Here is a 26,745-nt window from a genome sequence, read left to right as displayed (position 1 = left end):
CCATGACGTTGAAAGATTTAGAGGTAAGTGATTAATTAAAGACTCATGAGTTACACCTATTATTACTTTTCATACACCCTCTGAAATGTCTTATTATTCTTTAAAATAGAGAAAATGATGTAAAGAAAATCTACAACACATTTATACCATAAACGTAAAGGGATTGGTTGATGTCTTTTTAGTATTGGAGATGACATTTTAATCTAGTAGAATCTATAGTACTAAGAGTATTGTTTGCAATTTTGAACACATGTGTGCTATGTGTGTACATATGCATAAGTGTGTTGGAAACCAAACCGAGGCTTGCTTGTGCAGTCTGGGATGTTGAGAATTACTAATGTTATTATTTTCAGGGATCATTTGAAAACAAAATTTAAGGGATTTCTTTTGGGAAAGAACCATCAGGTCATTTTGTGCCTCCTGTACTTTACCCAGTGACAACAGTTCTTGGATATCTAGGTCTGTTGAAACAGTCCCATAGTGAGCTTCTTCAGGACAGATTCAGTCAAAACAAAAACTCTTATTTATTGAACATTTAGAATCTAGCATGATGCTAAGTGCTTCATGTATTTTATTTAGTTTCTGAAATAATCTACTATTTGTATAGTATTCTCCATTTTACATGTGCCAGTATTAAGGCTTGCAAAAGGTTCAGTAAATTGAATAAGGACATAACTAGTACCATGTCATCTGAGCTATATAAGCATGATTGGTTTTTTGTTTTTCTTTTTTAAGTTTTTGACTATTACCTATTGTATAGGGTTTGAGTACTGAACACAAGTACCTATTGGAATTAAACTATATTAAAATATACTTTTATTGACTTCAAATTATTTAATTGTTCTAATTTTTTTTAAAGTTTCTATTTTTATATTTATTTTATTGGTATGAGTGTTTTGCTTATATGTATGTGTGTACTGTCTGTGTCTGGTGCCTGAGGGAGTGAGGAGGCATCCGATCCCCGGATGGGGGTTACAGACAGGTGTGACCCACCATGTGGGTTCTGGGAACCAGACCCAGGTCCTCTGGAAAAGTAATAATTGCTCATAACTGCTGAGCACCTCTAGCTCATTATTCCACCTTTTACAGTTACTCTGTTTACTTGACAAGCACTTACTTTTTGGAATTTTATGTGTATAAATGTTTTGTCTATGTGTGTACCCTAGGTACATGCCTGATTCTGGAGGAGGTTGGAAGAGGGAGATGGACCCCTCAGAACTGGAGTTAGGGATGATTATGAACCATGCTGTGGGTGCTAGGAATTCAACCTGGGCCCTTTCCAGTCTAAAGTGTTCCTAACTGCTGAGCCATTGTCTGGCCCCTTTCCCTTTTACTTAGAATCTGTGTAGCTGAACTCAAACTGGAGCTCTTCTTTTTTTATTTCGGTTTTGAATACTGGTACTACAAGTGTGTTATTCCTATACTGAGCAAGGGAATTACTGATAGTTGTACTTAGAAATTCCCGTGATTCATCCTGGATACTACTCAGATGATCTGTTTGATAAAGAATAGTTTTTTATTTTGTGCTATTGGGAATTGAATCTATGACCTCATCTGGTAGGCAAGCAATCTGCCACTGAGCTAAAACATTCTTAGCCCACGTAGTTCATTTTGTTTTGTTTTTAGACAAATCTCACTGAGTAGCCCTGACTGGCCTTGAAACTTAAAAGGCTCTACCTGCCTCTGCCTCTCAAGTGCTGGCATTAAAGGTGTGTACTACTACACCTGGCCCACACTGTTGGCATTGAATAAAAATTTTTATATACTATCCACCCCCTCCCCTTTCCTCTCTATTTTTCTTGTTTTTTTTTTGTTTTTTTTTTAAATATTTATTTTATTATGTATACAATATTCTGTCTGCATGTATGCCTGTAGTCCAGAAGAGGGCACCAGGCTTCATTACAGATGGTTGTGAGCCACCATGTGGTTGCTGGGAATTGAACTCAGGACCTTTGGAAGAGCAGGCAATGCTCTTAACCTCTGAGCCATCTCTCCAGCCCCTATTTTTCTTGTTTTTTTAAAGACGGGGTTTCTCTGTAGCCCTGGCTATTCTGAAACCCCCTCTGTAGACCCGGCTGGCCTTGAACTCAGTCTCTAAAATGCTGGGATTAAAGGCATGCACTGGGGCTGGAGAGATGGCCAGATGTTAAGAGGTCCTGAGTTCAGTTCCCGGACCATATGGTGACTCACCACCATCTCTAATTCAGGTTCCTCTTATGGCATGCAGACAGAATACTCTATACATAATAAGTAAATTTAAAAAATAAAGGCATGCACTACCTCCTGGACTTAATAAACATTTTTGATCCCTGGGTTTGTCAGTATTTATTTGATAAAGAACAAGAAGTTCAAGCCTGCAATAACAGCACATGCAAGGCTGAGGCAGGATTATTCCAGTGTAGCCTGGGCTACAGTGGAGAAAGAGGGAGGGAGAAAAGAAGAAGCAAAACCTTAAAAAGTTTCTAAGGTTTTTGTTTCATGCCATGCTTGGGAATTCTAGATGCAAAGCCTTTTTATTTGTTTTCTGAGACAGGTGTCACTGTGTAGCCTTGGATGGCCTGGAACTCACTGTGTAGAGCAGGCTTGCTGTGCTCCTCTGTGTACCTCGGGAGTGCTGGGATTAGAGGCCTATACCATCACAGTCAGCTCAGAGCTTTGTTTCTCCATCTCAGTACTTGCAGGATTTTCCCCATTGTCTTGGAGTGTGTATTTCTGAATGATTTCATTGTAATTTGTAACCCATCCATTAACTGGAATTTATCAGGTACTTCCTTGTGATTAGACTTGAGAGTTCTTATTGGGGAAGAACATAGGTGCTGTTTTGATCTCATTGTCAAGAATGCATACTGTTGCTATGACTTGATACTACCATTGGTTCTGTCCCTTCTCTACACTCCACCGTTAGAATGAAGTCATGCTACACAGCTTCCACTCAACAATCTATGTATTCTTAGCCTCCTTGAGAGTACAGTAAGTACCTGAAGTACTCCTGGGAGATTCCACTCTGCTCTAGTATATATGTTCAGTTATTTAACCAGTATGTGTGTTTATTAAGGTACTTTTAATACGATGGAAACTAAGTAGTATATAATAATCTCTCATAGAAGTTTTCTCATTTCTGCTTTTTGTGAATGAGGATAATTGTGAAGATCCAGGTGGATTATGTGTCAACTCAGAATCCTTATTTGTGCTTAAGAAAAAGAGCCTGGGGCTGGAGAGATGGCTCAGTGGCTAAGAGCACTGCCTGCTCTTCCAAAGGTCCTGAGTTCAATTCCCAGCAACCACATGGTGGCTCACAACCATCTACAATGAGAGCTGGTGCCCTCTTTTGGCCTGCAGGAATACATGAAGGCAGAACACTGTATAAATAGTAAATAAATACACGTTTCATTAAAAAAAGGAAAAAAGAAAGCAAGCCTTAGGGTGGAAAGTAGGACATTGTACAGTAGGTGTCTTCTCTCATTAGGGTAATAAGTTACACTTAGGAGATAGCACAGTGTCTGCTTCCATTAGTATTTGAGGATTCATGTGACCTTGTTGACTTTTTTGTCACACCTTTTCTTACTTTTCTTTGAGATGCAGATATCATTACAAAAAATGCTAGTTACAGTTGATACTGGGAGTAGTGATGATGGCCATGAGGTTAATGAAATACCCAGCCAGGATTATGTGTTGTTTTTATGTACCTAAACTTAGGACAGTTAAAAAAAATGTAGTCTTTATTCTGACCAACTGAAAATGAGCCAATTCACCTCTCTATCTTACTTTTGGGAGGAAGACTTACCTGAAAGTATCAATTAATTTTGTTCTTATTCTTCTTTTATAAGATGTTTCAGTCGTGCCTCCAGTTTATTCTTGACCCTGGTTACCTGTGCTAGTAAATATTGTTACTTCAGCATTGAGACGGCTTTGCTTGGCTACTCCCATGTTTTAAGAGAAATGTCTCAAAATATTACCCAGGCCGGCCTTAAGCTCTCAGTTCAAATGTTGTTCCTACCTCACCTTCCTGAGAACAGTAAGATGTACACATGTACTTGGTGCTAACCTTGTTACTGCCAGACTTCTGGTCATCTTTTTCTTTTCTTTTTTGGAATCAGGGTCTCATGTATTGCCATGACTGGTTTGGAACTTTTTTTAAAATATTTATTTATTTACTATGTATACAATATTCTGTCTGTGTGTATGCCTGCAGGCCAGAAGAGGACACCAAATTTCATTACAGATGGTTGTGAGCCACCATGTGGTTGCTGGGAATTGAACTCAGGATCTTTGGAAGAGCAGGCAATGCTCTTAACCTCTGAGCCATCTCTCCAATCCTGGTTTGGAACTTTCTATAAAGACCACCTTGTCCTCAAATTCATAGAAATCTGCCTGTTTCTGCTTCCTGAATGCTGGAATGAAAAGTGTAGTGTGTGTATCTGTGTGTGTGCCTCCCTATTCCCGATTTTGAACTCAGGCTGGCAGACATGGTATGTAGCTGATTATCCTGCTTTTAATTCATAAGTTTCAGGGCATGCATGCTCATGCCCCCACCATCAATCCTGTAAATGTTCTATTAGTATTTACATCTTTGTACCTTTTCTTTATTTTATTTTATTTTTTTAATTTATTTATTTATTAAGGATTTCTGCCTCCTCCCCGCAACCAACTCCCATTTCCCTCCCCCTCCCCCGATCAAGTCACCCTCCCTCATCTGCTCGAAGAGCAATCAGGGTTCCCTGACCTGTGGGAAGCCCAAGGACCGCCCACCTCTATCCAGGTCTCCTAAGGTGAGCATCCAAACTGCCTAGGCTCCCCCAAAGCCAGTACGTGCAGTAGGATCAAAAACCCACCGCGATTGTTCTTGAGTTCTCAAAAAGTCCTTATTTGAAAAGGTACAAAGATCACGAGCAAGGAACTCAGGATCTTTGTACCTTTTCAAATAAGGACTTTTTGCATCCTGATGTAGTTATGTCTGTGGAAATGTTTGTTAGAGATATTATTCACTTGTGCACATACACATAGACATATCTCAGTAGACCCATTTTTCTAAAGAACTTCACATTGCTTTCTACATATATGGAAGACAGTATCTCTTAAATGGCTGATGAAAATGACGACTTGACTGCTCCTCAGTCTGACCCTGGTGTTAATCTAAGCATTGGGAAAGCAGAGCATTGAAGAACACTAAGTTGTTACATTCTTTCTCTGTAATCTTTGATGAAGATTCTCTATAATCACATTTAGACCTGTTTTTAACTTTTAAAAAAGGGTTGGGACAAAACAAACATGTTTCTTGCCAGGCAGTGGTGGTGCATGCCTTTAATCCCAGCACTCAGGAAACAGAGGCAGGAGAATCTCTATGATTTCAAGGCCATCCTGGTCTACAGAGCAAGTTCCCTGACAGCTAGGACTGTTACACAGAGAAACTCCGTCTTAGAAAAAAAAAATTGTTTCTCAGTAGTAATTGAAGAATCTAGAAGACTAATAGACATTCTAAGCATTGTTAGGTGGTAGTTGTAAAGGCTTAATGTTTCCTGTTGTGTCAGCCTCCTTGGAAAATCCTCAAGGCTTTTCTCTGCTTGAGTGGAAATTGTACCCTTTGTTCACTTTCTCTGCACACTGCATACACAACTAGCAGCTGTCTGACATTTAGATTTGAGCAGAGTTTATGCCTGTATGGTTTTGTTGGACTCACATATATATTTTACCATATGTGCAATAATTCACTCTGATATTAGAAGTGCTCAGGATGTTACATTGTATTAGCTTATAAATTATATAAGCTAACTTCACTTTCTAAGCTACTTAGCAGTTTCCTTTAGGTCTGCCTTTGGGAATTTTCCATGTAAACATACAGTTAGTAGAAAACTGTAGAAACCAATTCACTGTTTATACAAGTGTGACTTAAGTAGGATTTATAAGGTCTGTGCTATATCTCCTTTTTTATTCCGTTGGGTCTGAGTTTTTGTATTGGTTGCACATCATACATTTGAAAACTGTTAGAGGTTTGTTCAGTATTTCTGCATTAGTATTTAGGTTTAATTAAATCGTTACATTTTGCCATATTCTGATTTCATTTTGAATAAATACACATTACAAATAATGGTTAAGGCCCTTCTTTCTTCCTTGTCTGAATGTGTCCACTTTCTTATCAGACAACATAGTGAGCTAGCATTTCAAATTTCTCAAATTGGTTTTGTGGTAAATGTGGCAATGCAATGAGGAAAAACTACCAATTTTCCCCACATATTTATAATATATGTTGCAAGCACTGAAGTTCTGAGGTGTGGAGGGGAAAAAAAACAAACAAACTTGTCCTTTTAAAAACTTCATCATTGCCTGTGAATCTGTGTGATGTTGCTTGGAACACACCCTATGAAAACCTGCCTAGAAGTGTGCCCACTTTGAAATTCACTTTGACTTCTATAGTTTGTCTCTGATGTAATCTTTTTGATTTGGATGACAAGCTTACAGTTCGCAGTCATTCTCAGGTGATCTTGTTATTGGATACCTTAAGAATGATTTTGCAAAATGGGGATATAAACTTAGAACAAACCCCGTACTCATTGACCAGTTCACAATTACTTTCGCTCCTTAAATTTCCTAGTTCTTGAGTCTTCTGGTCTTTGGAAGTGTCTAGCCTGTGGATCATGGCTTTGCTTACACTTAAATTGATGTTACATTTTATGTTTCTACAGCTGGCAGTAAGCCTGAGTTTGCTGTTAATGTTTAACACATTTCTGAGTGACAGTTTCTTAACTATTAATATTGTACAAAATGGTAATTGAATTCATAGTTTGCCTTTTTTCTCTCTGTATTAGAAAAACTGGTGTTTTTGTAAGTCATGTATATTCTTCTTAATATTTGTTCCTATAATGACCTGATGCAGGAAAAATAAAATGGGAAAATGGACATTACTTCTAACCTTCAAATAAAACACATGAATTGGTTTTTGGACTGTTTACCAAGCCTTGGGTCCTATGTACCATGTTAAGTCAAGGCTGTTAACCTGTGTGGGATGGCAGGTCCCATGATCTGAATGGGGTTGTGGATAAGGGAGGAGGTCCTGGGAAAATGCAGTCACAAAGGTTATAGTAAATTTCATGGAAACAAGGGAAACATCAAGGACATTCTGTATCAAGTCATTTTGGCTTCAAGTCTTCACAGCACACCTCTGTATTAGGAATCTATGGGAAGTTTCCTCTGGTGTAAATGTCTAGCCTTATCTGTTAAAGCTTAAACATTCGGTTAGACTTAGAACTTTTTCTTCTAAATATTGTTTAAAGTAACCTTCCTTTTATAGAGGGCAACATATCCTGAAACTCAGGTCATCTGTGCAATCCTTATCCTCCTGAGATCCACACTGATCACAAGTGTGTATGACCACACCAGGTTTTGTGCCATGCTGAGGATCGAAGCCAATGCTCGCACCTGCCAAGCAGGCAACATCCTCAGCCCAAGAACCATGTGCGTGTGCCCATTCATATGTATTAGACCATATAGGTTAAGTCTTTAAGTATTTGTATTTAGAGGGAGTTCCATACAGACTTATAGACAATATATATTTTGCAGTTTTGCAATTGCACCTCTTTTCTCCCACCATATTTTCCATGTGCACTTGTAATCTGAATAAAAAGGTTAAATACTGTGACTGTCCTAGTCATCCTAGACTCAGAACCCTCTCGCCTGGTTTCTTCCTCTGAAGGACTGGATGTGTCTGTCACATTCCACTTGGGGACTCTTGTTGGTCCCCTATAGGACCACAGTTCACCTGACAGACCTGTGTGGAGGAGGCCAGAGGACAGTTTGTGGGCGTTGGTTCTCCTAGCATGTGACATCTGAGGTTGGATTTGGGTTCTCAGACTTGCACAGCAAGTACTTCACCTGCTGTGCCATCCCACGCTCACCTGTGGCAGGCCGTTAGCGTCTTAAAGGCAAGCTGATTATTGTCCAGTGTTTCAACCTTTTTTTTTTAAAAAAAAAAAAGTTGTGTTTTTATTTGTTTTGGTTTTCAAGACAGGATTTCTCTGTGTAGCCCTGGTACTCACTCTGTAGACGATTGGACTCAAACTCCGAGATCTGCCTCCTCTTTCTCCTGGGTGCTGTGATTAAAGGTGTGTGCCACCTTGCTACTTTTAGAAGTCCTTTCCAACAGCAAGAAGTTGTTAGTCCTAAAAATGTTATTCAGTGCCATATGTTCTTTAGACTGTGTGGGAGCTGCCTGAGTTAGTGTTAACTCCTTTAACAGGGCAAATGCTATTTTATTTTATAATTTTTATGTCTGGGGATACAAAGAGTGTTGAATAATTTCTGAAATTTTGTTCTTTCAAAAATGAAATTATCATGCTGGATGTGATGGTTCATGTCTTTAGTCCCAGTACTCAGGAGGCAGATTCGGGAGGATCTCTGAGAGTTTAAGGCCAACCTGGTCTACACAGAGAGACGTTTGTCTCAAAACAAACAAACCCATGAACAAAACAAAACAAATCAAAAACCCCAAAACCATCAACCAAATAAAAGAAAAAAATAATTAGCAATCAAGTTTAATACAATGATTTTTTTTAAAAAAAAATTAAGTAAGAGGTACATATGTAGGAGACAGGTCAATGCCTGGTGTCCTCCTCTATTGCTCTTCACCTTGGTTGTTTTAGGCAGGGTTTTTTGCTGAACTTGATCACCTCCAGCTGGCTAGACTGTCTGCCCAGTGAGCTGTCCTTGTCTCTGCCCAGCACAAGGTTACAGTCATGCTACCATGCTTACTTTTACATTGGTGCTGAGCATTCAAACTCAGGTGCCTATGCTTGAGTTGGTAGGTATTTTACTGGCTGAGCCATTTCCCTAGCCATAATGTGAGGGATTTTTAGAGTTGAAGTTTGAGGTCAGTAAACTATTTGTTTATTAATTTATATTCTTTTTCTGGTGATTTTGTATAAGTTGATGAGTTTTAGCTGTATCTTGTCAGTTCCCACGTGTTCTTGAAATTAAATTAAGCGTGAGCTTCTTACTGAGGACTGAGGCTCCTTTGCCTGGGCTCACAGGCCTGCTTAGCTCGGTGTGGGCAAATGAAGATAACTGGATTGATTATAAGCCGAGTTTTGAGTAGAGGTGAGGTCAAAGTAATAGGAAGGAACCTGTGGCCGGAAATCTCAAGTGCCAAAGGAAGCGTAATGTGTGACTTTAAATGTACACCCAGCAAAGTTTTCCTAAAAGATTATTACTAATTAAACTTTCCTTTGGTTACCTGGAACCATACTGCATCTGGCGTTTCAGCCTATATATTTAGTTAGGGTGGGAAGTTGGCTGGATGCATGTGTAGAGAGGTTGTTAGGAGTAACAAGCATGACAGCTTGTTAGGAGTAGATATCTCCCCCATGTGAGTCCCTGAGGTTTGGGGCAAGAACATTTACCCACTGGTCCTTCTCACTGGCTCTGCCTGTATTTATTTAAAGCCTGGCTTACTGCAGTACACTTGCATAAGGTAATATTCATTTTAGGTATACAGTTCTATGAATTTTGTCAAATATTCGCACTGTGTCCAATATACAGAAAATTTCAGCACTAAAAACCCATATTTCCACTTTAGTTTCAAAAGTTGCATTATTTGAGTTTATCCTGATTCCCCTAGGCAACCTTCCTTGGTTCACAGGCATGTGATTTCAGCCTTGTCAATTCAGACAAGCTACAAGCAGTAAACGTCTGGACACAGTGCCTCGTACGCTTCTGCGGGCACAATTGCTACCGGAGGATTTGTCATGCTGAGGCTAGGTGCCTCTGAGTTGTACTAGTTTGTTGTCTCACTGTTACAGAGGAGCCTCTGACCAACGCATAACAGTGCTGCATGGGTTTTGCTAATGTGGGACTTGGTGCTAGGAGTGTTACCTGAGTAACATTCAGTAGTGGTCCTTCCCTCTCTTTACTTTCCTTGTTTTATGCCCCTGACCCCCCAAACCCCCATACAGAATCTTTCTCTTTTTTCTCTTTTCTTTTTTTCTGACACAGGATTTCTCTGTGTAGCCTTGGAGCCTGTCCTGGCACTCGCTCTGTAGACCAGGATGGTCTCGAACTCAGAGATCCACCTGCCTCTGCCTCCCAAGTGCTGGGATTAAAGGCGTGTACTACTACCACCCAACCAGAATCTCTAAATAGCCCAAACTGTTTTCTGAAGATCCTGCTACCTCAGCCTCCCAAGTGCTGGGATAACAGCTATGAGCCACTACACTTTTCTGCTTATATTAAAGCCATACCAAGAAAGCTGTGCACAAAATTTACTCCATATTATTCATTTGCAGAACCCCAATATCACACTATAGAAAACATGACTAGAACACCTTTAACTTGTTTCACTGCCCCTATTCAATTTTCTGCTTCTCTCTTTGTTTATTTTAGACAAAATCTCTCTATATAGCCCTGGTTCTCCTAGAATTCACTGTGTAGACTAAGCTGGCCTAGAACTCAAGAGTTCTGCCTGCCTTTGCCTCCCAAGTGTGTATCTACATTTATATAACCAGGTTTACTCTTAGAATCACCCTATAACATTTGAAGTTCATGAATGTTGTTTTATTTGTCTTTATTAAATTAGGCAAACATTACTTCTGCTGTGTATGATGTTCATATATAAGACTGTAGTGAATGTGCCACAGTATATGTGGAGATCGTAGGACAACTTTTGGTAGTTCGTTCTCTTCTTTCTCCTGTGTGCTGGGAATTTAGTTCAGGGCATCATCAGGCTTATGCTGTTGACAAGCACTCTTAACTTCTGAGCCATCTCCTAGCCTGTTGCTAGCTTTCATGAGCCTTTTTCTTTGTTTCTAAAATCTTTCATCTTGGTAATATGATTTAAATTTGGGAACTATGACAAAACTTATTCTATTTCTAAAACGTATTTCCTATTATGTCATCTAAAAGTGTTCTTTTTGTTTTGCTGTGGGGTTTGTCTCCCTTTTTGAGACAGAATTATACTGACTTTGAAGTTCTGGACTTCAGTGATCCTTCTGCTTCAGCTTCCAAATAACTAGGACTTCAGGTGTATGCTATTCTATCTGACTGTGTTTAAATTTTTAAAAAAAAATCTTAATTTATTTTCTTAGGATAAATCTGTGGTAGTCTTGCTGCTATTTTTCACATTCACTTACTGTGTGTGTGAGTGCGTGTGCGCATGTGGAGGGCAAAGGACAGTTTTCATGAGTAAGTCATTTTATTTCACCATATGGGTTCTAGGTCATCAGACTTGGGGCAAGTACTGCTAAGTCATCTCATGTTCTCATTTGAATTCCTTTCTCCCTTCTCCCTTCCCTTCCCTTCCCTTCCCTTCTCCCTTCCCTTCTTCCTTCCCTTCCCCCTTCCCTTTTCTTTTCTTTCTTCATCCCCCTCTCCTTCCATCTCCTTCCTTCCTTCCTTCCTTCCTTCCTTCCTTCCTTCCTTCCTTCCTTCCTTCCTTCCTTCCTTCCTTCCTTCCTTCCTTCCTGTTTTTTGAGATTGGGTTTCTTTCTATGTGACCCCAGCTGTCCTGGAACTCACTCTGTACACCAGGCTGGCCTCCAACTCTCAGAGATCCTACTGCCTTTGGTTCCCAAGTACTGGGTTTAAAGGTGTGTGCTACTACCACCCTGCTTGAAATGTTTTTTGTCAGGAAATTGGAAGTTTTCTCTCTCCTGAAGAAGGAAGTAGGAGTTGTTATCAAACCTCGCTCAGCAACCCTCTGGAGGCTGAGGGCAGAGGACTTAGCCTGGGCAACATACTGAAACACTAAATAAAAGAATAAGTTTCATATCAACTTGCTTTTATGCCAGCCTGGTTCATTTTTCTTACTCCCTTCTTCTTCTCTCTGTCATTTAAAAATAAAAATGGTAGGGGCAAGAGAAATGGCTGAATGGGAAGAAGACATGTTGCTCTTCAGGAGTTTCTGTGTTGCCAACACCACACTGGTTAGTTCCCAACCACCATTAACTCAGCTCCAGGGCATCTGACACCCCCTTCTGACTTTGCAGACATGTACACACATGGACACATGTATACACATAGGTAAAAAAACCCACACAACATAATAGTGATTTCATACCTACTTTCCAGAGGTGATCCATTGTTACTTAGTAAATTTAGTACACTTTTTTTTCTTGTTGTTTTGTTTTCATTTGATTTGGTTTGGTTTTTTAAGACAGGGTTTCTCTGTGTAACAACCCTGACTATCCTGCAGCTGCCTCCTAAGTGCTGGAGTTAAAGGCATGTGCCACCACTGCCTGACTTAGTAGACTTTTTAAAATGACTTTTGCCCTCAATATTAGATATTCACAAAGCACTATAGATCCTGAGTTATTGTGTAAAATGAGTGATCGATCGTAGGGCTAGTAACCCAAATCTAAACAAATATTTTTCTGCATATAATATGGTAGTAATTGTATAATATTTTTAGTAATTTTGTAAGCAAAACCAGACTTCATAGTATAGAATTTGATGCTTGGGTATGCTGGTACATAATCAATTTTAGATATTGGATATTTGGGATATTAGAGATAATTCCGTTTACATAGTGAAGTCTTTGGTTTTTTTTTTTTTTTTTGGTTTTTCGAGACAGGGTTTCTCTGTGGTTTTGGAGCCTGTCCTGGAACTAGCTCTTGTAGACCAGGCTGGTCTCAAACTCACAGAGATCCGCCTGCCTCTGCCTCCCGAGTGCTGGGATTAAAGGCGTGTGCCACCACCGCCCGGCTCAGATGTATATTTTTTATTTAGTTTTGTTTTCTGGAACTCAGTATGTAACCCAGACTCATTTTGAACTCAAGACCCTTCTGCTTCAACCTTCATGTGCTGGGCTTGTGGGTGGGATTATAGGCATACTTGCCACCATGTGTGTCTGTGTGTCCGACCGTCCCCGTGTGTCTGTCCCATCTGTGTCTTTTTAGGCCACAAATGTTAGTAGGCCGCACATGTTACTTAAGTTACTTTTATTTTTACAATTATTATGTGTATGTGTCTTTTGCCTGCATGTTTATGTATTATGTTCCTGTTCGTGCCTGGTGCTCATGAAGAACAGAAGAATGCATTGGATCCCCTGGAATTGCGGCTACAGATGGTTATGAGCAACCACGTGGTTACTGGGAATTAAACCCAGGTCATCTGGAAGAGCAGCCAGTGCCCTTAGATGCCGAGTCGCCTCTCTAGCCCCAATTTATTTGTATTCTGATTATAGTGGGGCTGGGAAGAGGGCTCAGAGGGTAAAGTGCTTGCTGTGCAAGCGTGAAGACCTGAATGTGGATCTCCTAACTCTGGAAATGGTGTGTGTGCCATGCACCTGCAACTCCAACACTCTAGGGGTTGGGGACAGACAGTTCTACTCGTGTAGCTGAAAGGAAGACCCTGGCTCAAAAAACTGAGGTGGACAGTGATAGAGGCAGACCTCTATTGCCAGCCTCTGCCTTCAACAGCCGAGCCTTCCAGCACACAAAAACACTCTAAAAATGTTTTTAATTAAAAAAAAAACAAAGCTAACAAAATAGGTGCCTCAAATATAGTATTAAGACTAAAGGATGAATTGTCTCCCCATTCTAGTTCCTGTCTGCTAGGCTCCACCCTTCAGATGTCTTCATGCGTGTAGAACTGAACAGGAAGGTAAATTTGTGTTTGTTTCTCCAACTAGATTTATTTTTCTCCATTTTTATAATTAATTAATTTCATTCTTTATTTGGGGCAGAGTCTCCTCTCTAAATAGCCATGACTGACTTGGAATTCACTATAGACCAAATTGGCCTGGAACTTACAGAGACCCACCAGCCCCTGCCTCCTGACTGCTGCACCACTTGGGTTAAAGCCATGAGCTATGAGCTACTACTGCCCAGCAAATTACTGGTTTTTAAAAAAGTTTTTAAAAACAGCAACTAGAGAGCTTATGACTCAGTGGTTAAGGACCAATATTGCTTTTGCATAAACTCCTGTTTGATTTTCGAAATTCATACATATACATAGCTGTACGTTATAGTTTTAGATGGAAATGGCACCTAAATTTTATATTCCCTGTGCATGTTAGACTCATCAGGCAGGTTAGGAGGACCACATGGTTTCATATATCCTGATTCTTTTTTTCTGTCTCTGTATATGTGGTGGTGCTCTCATTTCTGGAGGGCACACATGCCCGTGTGGGCACATATGGAGGTTATTAGAGGTTGACATTGGGCTAGCCCTTTTCAGTCACTTTTCACCATATATTTTGGGACAGAGTCTGTAATTGAATCTGGACCTCACCTTTCTGGCCTGATTCGCTGGCCAGCCATTCTTCCGGGATCTCTCACTAGCTGTTAAAGTTACAGTTGCATAGTGCTGCCCTAGCTTTTATATGGGCACTGAGCCTCTGAGCTCAGAGCCATCTCCCTGACCCTGTTTTGTTTGATTTGAAATAGCATCTCACTATGTAGCCTTGGTTAGTCTGGGATTCTCTATGTAGAGCAGGCTAGCCTGCCTCTGCCTGGGATTAAAAGCTTGTGCCACTGCTCTGGGCCCCTGACCTTAATGTTTCTGAGGCAGGGTCTCATGTAGCACAGTCTCAGGTTGGCTCTGAGCTCCTCTCTGCCTCCACCTCCCAAATGATGAGATTGTAGTCGTGCACCACCATGCTCCAGACATACCAGTCCTTTTTTCCCCCCGTTTATTAAAGATTTCTGTCTATACCAGTCCTTTTTACTTTATTAAAAATTACATTTTAAATTATGTTGTGTGTCTACCCCTGTTTATATGTTGGGAAGGGGTGCATGTATGGAGGTCAGAAGACAACTTTGGGGGATTGGTTCCTTCTACCATGTGGGTTCCAGGGACAGAACACTTCTGGCTTGGTGACAAGTGTCTTTACCCAATGATCCATCTTACTGGCCCACACTTCTTTTTCTTAATAATAATCAAAGTATAACTGCAGAGCTTCCCTTTCTTATCATATGTCAGTAATAAAACATGTTCAGTGTTAGGAAATAATAAAAACAACAAGCACATGGAGAAGGAAGGATCAACCTTTTAGGTTGGTATCTGCACTTTTCCTCTTACACCTAAGTATGCGCACAGTCACCTAATTATCCTTCTACAGTGACAATGCTTATTGATTTCAACAACAAATAAACTTAGTATTATGGACATGTGAGTCACGTCATTGAGTTAATTACACTCTTTGAGTACTACTGTGCTGTATGGGCGGTGTTTTGGAATATGCTTGAACCTTATTCAAGAACGTTTAGAAACAAACTGCATCAACATAGGATGAGATCACAGGACGTGTGCTTTCTTGGTGCATCCCTCCCCACCTACCTTGGGAGAGGGGGGCAGGGAGAACTGTTCTGAGCTCAAACCCATGTGGTATACATGGTAAATAAACTTTGCCTTCTGGACAATTGTAGATCACTTCCTGTGTCTTGACCATCTCTCCCTTCCTCGATTCTTTTTTATCTTTGTTCATTCCTCCTTTTCCTTTCTCACTTGACATTTCCAAGTCGTGGATTTGCTCCAGGTGAAGGAGCTATTTGAAAAGTTCTCACTCTGCACCTACGTTTTAATGCATTTACTACATAAATACTCTTTGACTCTGTACAGTATGGCCTTTCCAAAACCATAAACATTTCTTTGCCTTGTTCAGTCTGGTTTTTCACATCTGTAATTTTTAATAGCATTTCTTTGTTTTCACATATTTATCTCATGTGAACCAGTCAGACATGTTTCTCCCCAAGTACTTCAGGAAATAATAGTAAGAAACCTGGAATATGGTTACTGTCTTCCTGGTTAGAAAGGGGTAGTGGCTTAGGACTACCCAGACTGTCGTGAAGAAGCAACATGAAGCTGAACAGGGCAGGTTGACTCTTAGAACTGAAATAACCAGCATTAAATGCTTGAAAAGCCTGCACAGTGCATTTTCCAAGAAGCCTTGACTGACCTGCCAGCAGGTGGGTGAGCAGGATGCATGTAGTTTCCAGAGGAGAGAGCTGACTGAGTACAGTAGCAGCCAAGGCATGCTGACCCTGGGTCCAGCAGACCCCTAGACAACCAACGCTAAGCAACTTCCTACTTTTGTCATTTAGAATGGAGCCCCGCTTGCAATGCATCCGACCAATGAGATTTTGTTCTGACGTGTTTCCCAACAGGTCACGGTGCTGATGTGAAGTGTGTAGACTGGCATCCAACCAAAGGGTTAGTCGTTTCAGGAAGTAAAGATAGCCAGCAGCCTATCAAGTTCTGGGATCCCAAGACTGGGCAGAGTCTTGCAACACTGTAAGTGATAGGAACCCTGCCTTGTCCCTTGAAGAAGAGGGACCAAAGGCAGCCTGCATTACTTAACTTTTAGCTTTCTCCTGTGGTTTGGCCACAATGGACTTCAGTCTTTGGATGTTTTGTTAATTATGACTTATCTCTATATCTCTAGTGAAGGAAGATGATATTTGCTCTGCTACAGACCTAAATTTTACTGGGTTAGCCTACAGGACTGAGAGGAAGATGAGGTTCCTACTGTTGTCTCTGTTTCCTCAGAGTACTCCATCACTTATAGTTTTAGTGCCTTTGCCTCTTCCTAGCCATGGCCCAGCTTTCCCTGGCTACTCCATCTAGATACAAAGATGTGTCTCCATTTTTGTGCCTGTTCTTCCATCTCCCTCTCACACCCTTCTTTTCCCCTTTCTTGCTTCCCCCTTTCCTGTCATCTTTCTCTCCCCATTTTCTCTCTCTCCTTCCCTTGTCCCTTTCTCTTTCTCCCTCTCCTTTGTTTTCTTTTATGCCTTCTCTCCCTCTCTACCCCCTCCGTTTCCTTTCTTCTCCTTCCTTCTTCCCCCTGTTTGCTCTTTTTTTCCCTCTCTGTCCCCACCCATCTCGCATCTCTTCCCCATCTCTGTCCTCCCCCGAAGGAGACTTGCTTACTTATGTAGCTATGTTTCTTCTTGGCATCATTTGTAATTGTTACCGTTACATGAATATATTATTTTGGTGCACATGGATGCCTTATCCTGGCCCTAATTGGAAATGAAACACCCACAGTTCAAATTAGTTAAGGCAAGGCTGCTGTTAGACGTGACATACGCAGTACATTATGAACCCTTGGATATAAACGTTATGCAGGCCCTGGGACAAAGCATTACCTTTCATTAAAATTTACCCTCAAATCATCTGTAAACTAGTGCCTACTTCCATACTTTGTCTTCTCCATCTTCTTCCTTCTTTCTCTCCTCCTTTTTGAGACAAGGCCTTTCTATGTAGCCATAGCTGTTCTGGAACCTGTGTAGACCAACCTGACCATGAACTTAGAGAGGTCTGCCTTGCCCCTGCCTCCCAAGTGATAGGATTAAAGTTGTATGCCACTTGGCATTGACAAGAGTTTTCTAGTGTTTTTAAATGTGATCTTACGCAGGGTGGTGGTGGCGCACGCCTTTAACCCCAGCACTCCGGAGGCAGAGGCAGGCGGATCTCTGTGAGTTCGAGGCCAGCCTGGTCTACAAGAGCTTTTCCAGGACAGGCTCCAAAGCTACAAAGAAACCCTGTCTTGAAAAACAAAACAAACAATAAATGTGATCTTATCTGGTTATAGTCACATACTCTATTACTACCAGGCCACACCTTTCATCGTTATCCGCGTGCTTTCAACAAAAAGGACCTTTCAACAAAAGGACCTTGCTGATGAAGTGATGCTGCTTTGTGTCCTGATGTGGCGTACTCTCTGTGCTTTGTTTCTAGTCACGCCCATAAGAACACCGTGATGGAAGTGAAATTAAATCTCAATGGCAACTGGCTCCTGACAGCATCACGTGACCATCTCTGTAAGCTTTTTGATATCCGAAACCTGAAAGAAGAGCTTCAAGTGTTCCGAGGTCATAAGAAGGAAGCCACAGGTCTGTGGCTGGGATGTGTTTCTCGTTTGGGAGACTCTTCTTGCAGCCATCACATGTTGTAATCATTTAATCTTTCTCGGTATTTTTGATTTGCAGCTGTAGCCTGGCATCCTGTTCACGAAGGGCTTTTTGCCAGTGGAGGGTCTGATGGTTCTTTGTTATTCTGGCATGTTGGGTATGTACCATCTACTGTGTGGAGAAGTGCTGATGTTTGCCTGTACACACATTCCCAAATTGTACGGCAGCAGAGTGGGCCCTCAGCTAGGGAAATTCTGGTGGCTGGGGACTGGCATGTTTTAAAGCCCAGCTCCATTGGAGTTTTCTAGAAGCACCTGCCTGTGGCCATTATATGTGACTTGGACTTCTCCAAGTATGAAGACAGGGTCCTTCATGGCAGACTTGCGACAAATAACGTACTAAGAGATGCAGATGAGTATGATCTAGGGCTAGTGAGATGCTCAACGGATGTGAAGCATTTGCTGTGCAGGCCGGCCACCCTGATTTCATCATGTTCTTGGAACCCATGGTGGAAGGAGAAAACTGACGCCTGAAAGTTCACTATGACTTCCCTTGGGTGTCATCATATGCACACACCATACACACGTCACACATATATAAACACATCGCACACACATTAAGACATTCAGTTTAGATTAAAAAGTCTGTTTTGAACTGACCTCCAAATCATGCACTGTGATGTTTGCAATACTGTGTTGAAAGTGACGTCAAGGAGGAATATGTTTGTGAAGAGTTCTCAAATTTATATAAATATGATCAAATTTTGCATTTTTTATGTGCAAATGTGTCCTTTATCAGAGACTAGCTTGAAGTAAAAAAAGACAACACTTGTGTTTTTGGATGTAGAAATCATTATAGAAGAATAAAATAGATTTTTTTAGTTGAAATAATTTATGAAGCGTGATTTTCTATGGCTCTTTTATATTTGACTGAAAGAATTTACTGCTGAAAGACTAGTGGAACACATGGCACTGAAAAGTTCAAAATAAGAGATGAGAGGTTTTTTTAAATACTAAAGATAACTTTTTGTTTTGTTTTTGATGTTTTTAATATTCTTTTGTTTGTATGGTTTTTTTTTTGTTTGTTTTAGGTGATTTCTTGGTAATTTTGGTTCAATGGTATTTTTCATTTGTGTTCTTGCAGGGTAGAGAAGGAAGTAGGTGGGATGGAGATGGCTCATGAAGGAATGATCTGGAGTTTGGCTTGGCACCCTCTTGGACATATTCTCTGCTCAGGCTCAAATGACCATACCAGGTAAGTACCATACTGAGGATAGGAAGAAATGTCTGTACTCAGGGAGTAGTAGGAAATATGTGTGTGTGTGTGTGTGTGTGTGTGTGTGTTTGTATATATAAATATATATATATATAGTGTGTGTGTTTATAGTTCAGGTTTGTTTTTTTTTTATTTTTCCTGAGACAGGGTTTCACTGTGTATCCCTGGCTATCCTGGAACTGTATATACCAGGCTGGCTTTGAACTCAGAGATCTGTCTGTCTCTGCCTCCTGAGTGCTGCTATTAAAAGTGTGTGCCACCACCCCCAGACAGTTCAAATTATCTTTAAAATTAATTTAGAGACAGTATTGGGGGGTGGTAGGCATGCAAATAAATGGGTTTCATATTCATTCTTATATGTGACTAATCTTTGTTCTTAGTAGTTCCTCTTTTTCACTGAACATAGAGACTTAGTTTCTCAGCACTCCCTTTTTCTTTTTTTTCTTTTTGTTTGTTTGGGTTTTTTGTTTGTTTGTTTGTTTTTGTTTTTTGAGTCACGATTTCTTTGTGTAACTGCCCTGGCTGTCCTGGAACTAGCTTTATAGACCAGGTTGGCCTCGAACTCACAAAGATCCTCTGCCTCTGCCTCCAGAGTGCTGGGATTAAAGGCATGTGCCACCACCACCCTGTCTCGGCACATTTTCTTGAATTATCATTTTTCTGGTGTATGTTTTTGGCACCTTTGTTAAGATATTAAGTGAATATAGGGTCTGTAGAGATGGCTCAGCTGTTAAGAGTACCGGCTGCTCTTCCCGAGGTCCTGAGTTCAATTTCCAGCAACCACATGGTGGTTCACAACCATCTCTACTCAAATCCGATACCCTCTTCTGACATAACGTTATACATGCAGGTGGAGCAGCCACTTATATACATAAAATAAATAAGTAAATCTTTTTAAAAAATTAAGTGGATATAACCTGTTGGTTTATTTCTGAGTTCTCTATTCTAGTTAACAGGTCTATATATCTATTTTTGAACCAGTACCATGTAGTTTTGTTAACATTGGGTCTGTAGTATAATTTGAGATCAACTACTTCCAGTATTATTATTATTTTTTTTTATAAAGATTGATTTATTACGTGTTCAGTGTTCTGCCTGCATGTATCCCTGCACTCCAGAAAAGGGCACCAAATCTCATTACAGATGGTTGTGAACACATGTGGTTGCTGGGAATTGAACTCAGGACCTTTGGAAGAGCAGGCAAAGCTCTTAACCACTGAGCCATCTCTCCAGCCCCCCCCCCCCCAGTATTATTCTTTCTGTTAAAGAATAATTGGCGCTCTTTTTTTTTGAATTGTTGTTTTATTTCTTTTTATTTCTGTTTTCATATGAGTTTTAGAACTCCTTCCCCCTTTTAATTACTGTGTAGAAAACCACTGGAATTTTGAGGGACTCGGTGAACCTGCGAATCATTTTTGACATCACAGTATGTATGCTATTAGCCCATGAGCATAGGAATTTCAATTTGCTAAGTTCTTCAATTTCTTTTGTCAGTGTTTTAAAGTTTTCATTGTAGAGGTCCTTCATCTTGTTTGTTAGTTTTCATCTTCTTCTTTTAAAAGACAAGGTCTCGTATCCCAGGCTGGTCTTGAGCTCACTGTGTAGCCAAGGAAGCCTTAAACTTTGATCTTGATACCTCATCTCCCAGGTACTTGGATTATAGATATGGGCTGCCATGTTTGTTTGTTTGTTTTGAATCTGTTGTAACTATTTTTATAGAGTTCTTTCTCAGAAAGTTCTACTTTTGAAGATTGCTTTCATATCCTTTTGCTTTATTTAAAATATTTATCTAGGTTAAGAATTCTCAGGTAGGGGTCTTTCGGGATCTATTAAATATATGCATGTCATCAGCCAATAGGAATAACTAGACTTCTTTTCCTATTTCTGTCACTTTTATTTTGTTCCCTTGTATGTTCTAGTTAAGACTTTCAGCATTATTTGAATGAAAGGGGAGGAAATGAGTACCCTTCTCTCATTTTATTTTATTTTATTTTTGTTTTTTTTTTTTTTTTTTTTGTTTTTCGAGACAGGGTTTCTCTGTGGCTTTGGAGCCTGTCCTGGAACTAGCTCTGTAGACCAGGCTGGTCTCGAACTCACAGAGATCTTCCTGCCTCTGCCTCCTGAGTGCTGGGATTAAAGGCGTGCACCATCATTGCCCGGCTTCCTTCTCTCATTTTAGATTTTAGGAAAGATAGTTATAGCTTTTTCCCATTTACTATAATATTGACTGTATATTTGTCATATAATTTTTTTTTTATTATATTGAGGAATATATCCTTCCTTCTAGTCCTACTTTCTTCAGGGCTTTTATCATGAAGTAATATTGAACTTTGTTAGAGGTCTTTTCTACAGCTGTTGATCATGTGACTTCTGTCTTTAATTTTTTTACGTATTGTGTAGCATTTATTGATTTGCATGTGTTGATTCAGTCATATTCCTGGGATGAAGCCACTTTGGACATTGTCCTGGTGTTTGCATTTCTGTCACTGTTATCACTGTGTCACCTGACAGCTCCTGGGTCACACTGTGTTACTGAGAAAGTTGGGGAGGGACTGGGAGCAGAGACCGTGGAGCACACTGCTCACTTCCTTGCTCTCAGGTTCCTGCTCAGCTTCTTTTGGGTTAGGAGGTTTAGAGAGTATGGTATTGCCAACAGTGGGCGAGGCCTCCCTCCTACATCATCAATTAATAATCAATAAAATGCACCACAGACATGTTTACAGGCCAATCTAATAGTTCTTCATTTGAAGGTATTTCTTCCCAGGTGTACTTCGGTTTGTGTCATTGACAGTTAAAGCTATGTGTGTGTGATGGATGTGTATTCACTCAGTGTGTTCTTTAGTTTGGCATGGAGTTTATTTTCAAGGCTTGAAATATTTCATTCCATGTTTTCCTGGATATCAGGGTTGCTACTGTGATACTGAGATAGTGTGTTAATTGATACTTTTCTCTTGCTGTGACAAAACACCATGACCAAAGGCACCTTAAGGAGGACAGAATTTATTCTGAATTATAATTCCAGAGAGTTAGGAGTACATCATAGCAAGGCAGAAGCATGACAGCAAGTGACAGGCATGAAGGCCAGAGCCGGAAGCCAAAAGGTCGCATCCTCAATTACAAGCATGAAGCAGAGAAGGGGAACCGGGCAAAATCTATATTATTTCCAATGACATGCTTCTTCTGGCAAGGCTGCACCACCTTCACTTCCCAAATGGGCTGTCAGCTCTGAACTAAGTGTTCAAATATCAGAGCTTGAGTTGAACCTGGTTCAAACTACTGAAGGTTGTATAGAAATTAGGATTGGGCAAGTATTTAAATGGCCTCCTTTAGGCCGGGTGGTGGTGGTGCACGCCTTTAATCCCAGCACTCGGGAGGCAGAGGCAGGCAGATCTCTGTGAGTTTGAGACTAGCCTGGTCTACAAGAGCTAGTTCCAGGACAGGCTCCAAAACCACAGAGAAACCCTGTCTCGAAAAAACCAAAAAAAAAAAAAAGGCCTCCTTTAATCTATTATATTAATATTTGCATATTAATTAGAATCAAGTGATTTTCTTCCACCACAATGAATAAGTCAAAGGAAATGGGAAAAAATACATCAGTCAATATTTTTTCCTAACTGGATTGACTGGTTTTCCCTATCCTGCCCTTTGGTTTTTTTTTGTTTTTGTAGCTGGCTCTTCAGCTGGAGAGTGAGCTGCTGGTCTCAGTAACTAATTCAAAAGGTTAGATCTCTGCTGATGGTAGGGGTATGCCTATAATCTCAGTCCTCCAGGAGGCAAAGACAGGTGTATTTCTGTGAGTTTGGGACCAAACCAATCAGAGCTACACAGGGAGACCTTGATAAATCAACAGCAAAACCAAAACCACAAAAGTGTTTCTGTGTTTGACTCAGCCTTCTGTAGGAGGTTCCCAGTCTGAGACATCCCTCATTTTGCACACCTCCACCTGCTAGTTATCCTCTTCTCTCTGCTACATAGAGATTAACTTTCCACACATTCTGCTTGCATTTACATTTGTTGTGGGTGTTTTCTTCCCAAACAGATTTGAGCTGCTTTTGACAAAGTTCAAGTCTTTCTGGAAATACTTGTTACATTTGGCTACGTTGTGCCAGATTTCGGACAGGCCCCATGTTTCCGTGTTGTTGCTGAACTAGGCGAACCTCGGCGTTAGGTTCCCACACTACACTTTCCTTGAAGTCTCCACAGCCAATGTTGTCCCTTTGGAGTGTCTACCCCGAATGTAACCCTCCCCCGGTCACACGCTCTGCAGCCCTCTCAGTGTCTGTCTAGCTCACTGTTCCTCTGATGGCATGCCAGGAAGGGCTAGTTGGTAGCTATTGCTGGTATTTGCTTTTGTGAAAGATTTTGTAGATCTCACTTGAACTTCTTTATTCTCTCTTTACTTCCTACCCTTTCTTTTCCCATAATTTTCTGCCTTTTTACCATTCTTTTTGTGTTTCTGATGGTTTTGTTTTCTCTCTCTGATTTCTAGTCTCCACTGCTAGAGTGTAATTAATTCAATGACGTGACTCACATGTCCATAATACTAAGTTTATTTGTTGTTGAAATCAATAAGCATTGTCACTGTAGAAGGATAATTAGGTGACTGTGCGCATACTCAGGTGTAAGAGGAAAAGTGCAGATACCAACCTAAAAGGTTGATCCTTCCTTCTCCGTGTGCTTGTTTTCATTATTTCCTAACACTGAACATGTTTTATTACTGACATATGATAAGAAAGGGAAGCTCTGCAGTTATACTTTGATTATTATTAAGAAAACGACTTTGAGTTTTTACTCTTCCTATATCTGCCTCCAGAGAGCTGGGATTACAGGGTGTCCTGTCATACACAGCCTGAGTATATTATTTCTTGTCCTGACTCTTACTTCTGAGTTACAGCTTTTAATCTGCTGTTTTTGTAGTGATTGGCATAGGGTATTATACTAAAGAGATGGAGTTAAACATTAACTTTACTCGTTTAGGTTTTGCTTTGCATTCTGATTTAAAATGCTCTTTCCACAATTAAAATATTTTAAAGAACAGTATTTTTAAAACTTGATTTGAACTATTTTGCCCAGAGAAAACACTGAAACCATGCTCCTCTTTCTCCCATTATTTTTATTTCATCAGCAAATTCTGGACTCGAAACCGGCCAGGTGATAAAATGCGAGATCGATATAATCTGAACCTTTTACCTGGCATGTCTGAAGATGGAGTAGAGTATGGTAAGATCTGCATATTTGTCCTTTGAAGTCTCATGATATTCCATTATAAACTTAAGTGTTAGAAGACTCATACAAAACTAGTTTAGGGCAAGGGAGTAGCTAAGTGATCCAGTGCTTCATGCTCTCCTTTCAATCCTCATATCAAATAATCCAACTACCAAATAATTTAATCAGAGATTGCCTGTTTCTGCCTCCCAGGTGCTGGGATTAAAAGATTTGTATCAGCTCACCCAGCTTTAGTTTTAATTTTATAGTTTATTGATTTATAAGTCACCAGCAATATCGCCTGGGTCTTCTTGTTTGTTTGCATTTTTGTTTTGTTTTGTTTGGAGACATGGTCTCACTGTGTATTCCTGGCTAACTTAACTGACTTAACTATTGCTCTATAGTCTATGCTGGTCTTGAACTCATGGAGATCTGCTGCCTCTGTCTTCTGAATGCTGTAATTAAAGGTGTGCTACTGCTCCCAGTGATTTTTTTATTACTTATTTTTATACTTATTTTATTACTTATTTTTATAAAACATCGTTTATAGGGGACACTATGAAGCTCTCTGTTGATGATGGGTATATTATTTTCAGATGACCTGGAACCCAATAGCCTGGCAGTGATCCCAGGGATGGGAATCCCAGAACAACTGAAGTTAGCTATGGAGCAAGAACAGATGGGTAAGGGCAGCTATGTTTATTCATTTCATTTTTATAAGGTTTTGTAAACCTCTCTTATTTTCATGGTAAATTAATTATTAATTATTAATAAGTGGTGTTGAAATGCTCATGTGGCTTATTGAGAAATGTGAATAAAAATGGTTCAAACTATGTAATGTTTAAAAATTATGTTTCCAACAGTTTGCTCATTTATTAAAAGACTACATTGTTTTGTTTAAAGGACTAACTAATTTTTTCTATGGTTTCAGGAAAAGATGAATCAAATGAAATTGAAATGACAATTCCAGGCTTGGATTGGGGAATGGAGGAAGTGATGCAAAAAGATCAGAAAAAAGTTCCTCAGAAGAAAGTCCCTTATGCAAAGCCCATTCCTGCTCAGTTTCAGCAGGTGAGCCACTACAGTGACCTTGTGCCAAGAGATTTGTGACCTGTTCCTCTGACGTGCTCAGGATGATTTCCTCCAGCTCTTTTGTTGCCCCCTTCTCGTATTCTTGTTTTTAGGCATATTTGCCATTTGTGCTCTAAAGTTAAGTTAAGTGGATGAGTTTGACATCCACTTTCTCAATGCGTCTTTTTAGTGTTGTCTCATTTTTATCATGTACATTGTCAGAGGGAAGAGAATGACTCAGCAGGCAGAGTGTGTTGGCCATCTTCTGTATTGTCTGTCTTCTGCTCCATTAATACAAATAACTTACTCAAGTAGCTAACAAACTTTGCATGCTTTTTTTTTTTAATTTATTTTTATTCTGTGTTCATTGGTGTTTTGCCTGCATGTATGTCAGTGTGAGGGTGTCTGATCCTCTGGAACTGGAATTACAGACAGTTGTGAGCTGCCATGTGGGTGCTGGGAATTAAACCCAGGTCCTCTGGAAAGAGCACTTAACTACTAAACCATCTCCATCCCCAAAGTTTTGCATTCTCGATAGCTGCAATATCTTGCAGTACTTAGGTCAGCTTTCTGTCAGTGTGACACAGATCCGTGTTAACGCTGAAATTGAGGCAGAAGTCTGTTCTGGTTCACGGTCTCAGAGGGTCCAGGTTGTGTGGCTTTGTCTCTGGTTTGTGGCCTGAGAGAACATGATGGGAAGCATGTGACAGAATAAAGCTTCTCACTTCCTACTTCCCAGGGAGCAGAGAGAGTGAGAGGAGCCTACATCTCAGTATCCCCTCAAGGGCATACCCCAATGACCGCCTCACTCCCTCAAGCCCCCCTCCTAGAATTCCACTTCCTCCCTAAAGTGTCATCACCCGAGGACCAAACATTCACCATATGAACTTTTGAGAATACCAAACTATAGCTTGTAGCTTTCATAATTTTAGTAATTTCAATTACTAATGTACCTGGCCCACTCTATTCTTATGTCACAAAGGATTGGCTTTAGAGGTGAAGACAGTTCAGCTATGTATATTGATGATAGTAGAGAAAAATTTTCAGCCTATCATAATTTTCATGCTTCTATGTAACTTAATTTTCTCTTTTTTTCTAAGGCCTGGATGCAAAATAAAGTTCCAATTCCTGCTCCAAATGAGGTACTGAATGACAGGAAAGAGGATATCAAATTGGAAGAAAAGAAAAAAACACAAGCAGAAATTGAGCAAGAAATGGCCACATTGCAATATACCAACCCACAGCTTTTAGAGGTGTGTGAGCTAAGAAAGTAGAGATGGCACCTTTTATTGATATCCTTTCTAGTGTTGTTTTTAAATGATACTTTCTTCTTCTTTTTTTTAAAGATTTATTTATT

General features: G+C 40.1%; 1 protein-coding gene across 4 annotated transcripts in view; it reads left to right on the top strand.

The window, feature by feature from the left end:
- The window catches only part of Wdr33 (WD repeat domain 33), a 106,835-nt gene that overhangs the window by 61,040 nt on the left and 19,050 nt on the right, over positions 1-26,745 (top strand). For 2 of the 4 annotated variants that reach the window (XM_075969070.1, XM_075969071.1), the window contains exons 8-15: positions 16,089-16,215; positions 17,665-17,819; positions 17,916-17,994; positions 18,981-19,091; positions 24,238-24,332; positions 24,914-25,000; positions 25,249-25,388; positions 26,489-26,641. In XM_075969070.1, coding sequence (XP_075825185.1) covers positions 16,089-16,215; positions 17,665-17,819; positions 17,916-17,994; positions 18,981-19,091; positions 24,238-24,332; positions 24,914-25,000; positions 25,249-25,388; positions 26,489-26,641 — 947 coding nt within the window. Of the gene's footprint in view, positions 1-13,524; positions 13,548-16,088; positions 16,216-17,664; positions 17,820-17,915; positions 17,995-18,980; positions 19,092-24,237; positions 24,333-24,913; positions 25,001-25,248; positions 25,389-26,488; positions 26,642-26,745 lie in introns of those variants that run through there. The other 2 variants (XM_075969072.1, XM_075969073.1) reach the window with 2 other exon arrangements.

Source organism: Microtus pennsylvanicus, chromosome 4, assembly GCF_037038515.1.
Source record: "Microtus pennsylvanicus isolate mMicPen1 chromosome 4, mMicPen1.hap1, whole genome shotgun sequence".
NCBI classification, from domain to species: domain Eukaryota; kingdom Metazoa; phylum Chordata; class Mammalia; order Rodentia; family Cricetidae; genus Microtus; species Microtus pennsylvanicus.
This window is presented reverse-complemented; position numbering and strand designations above follow the sequence as displayed.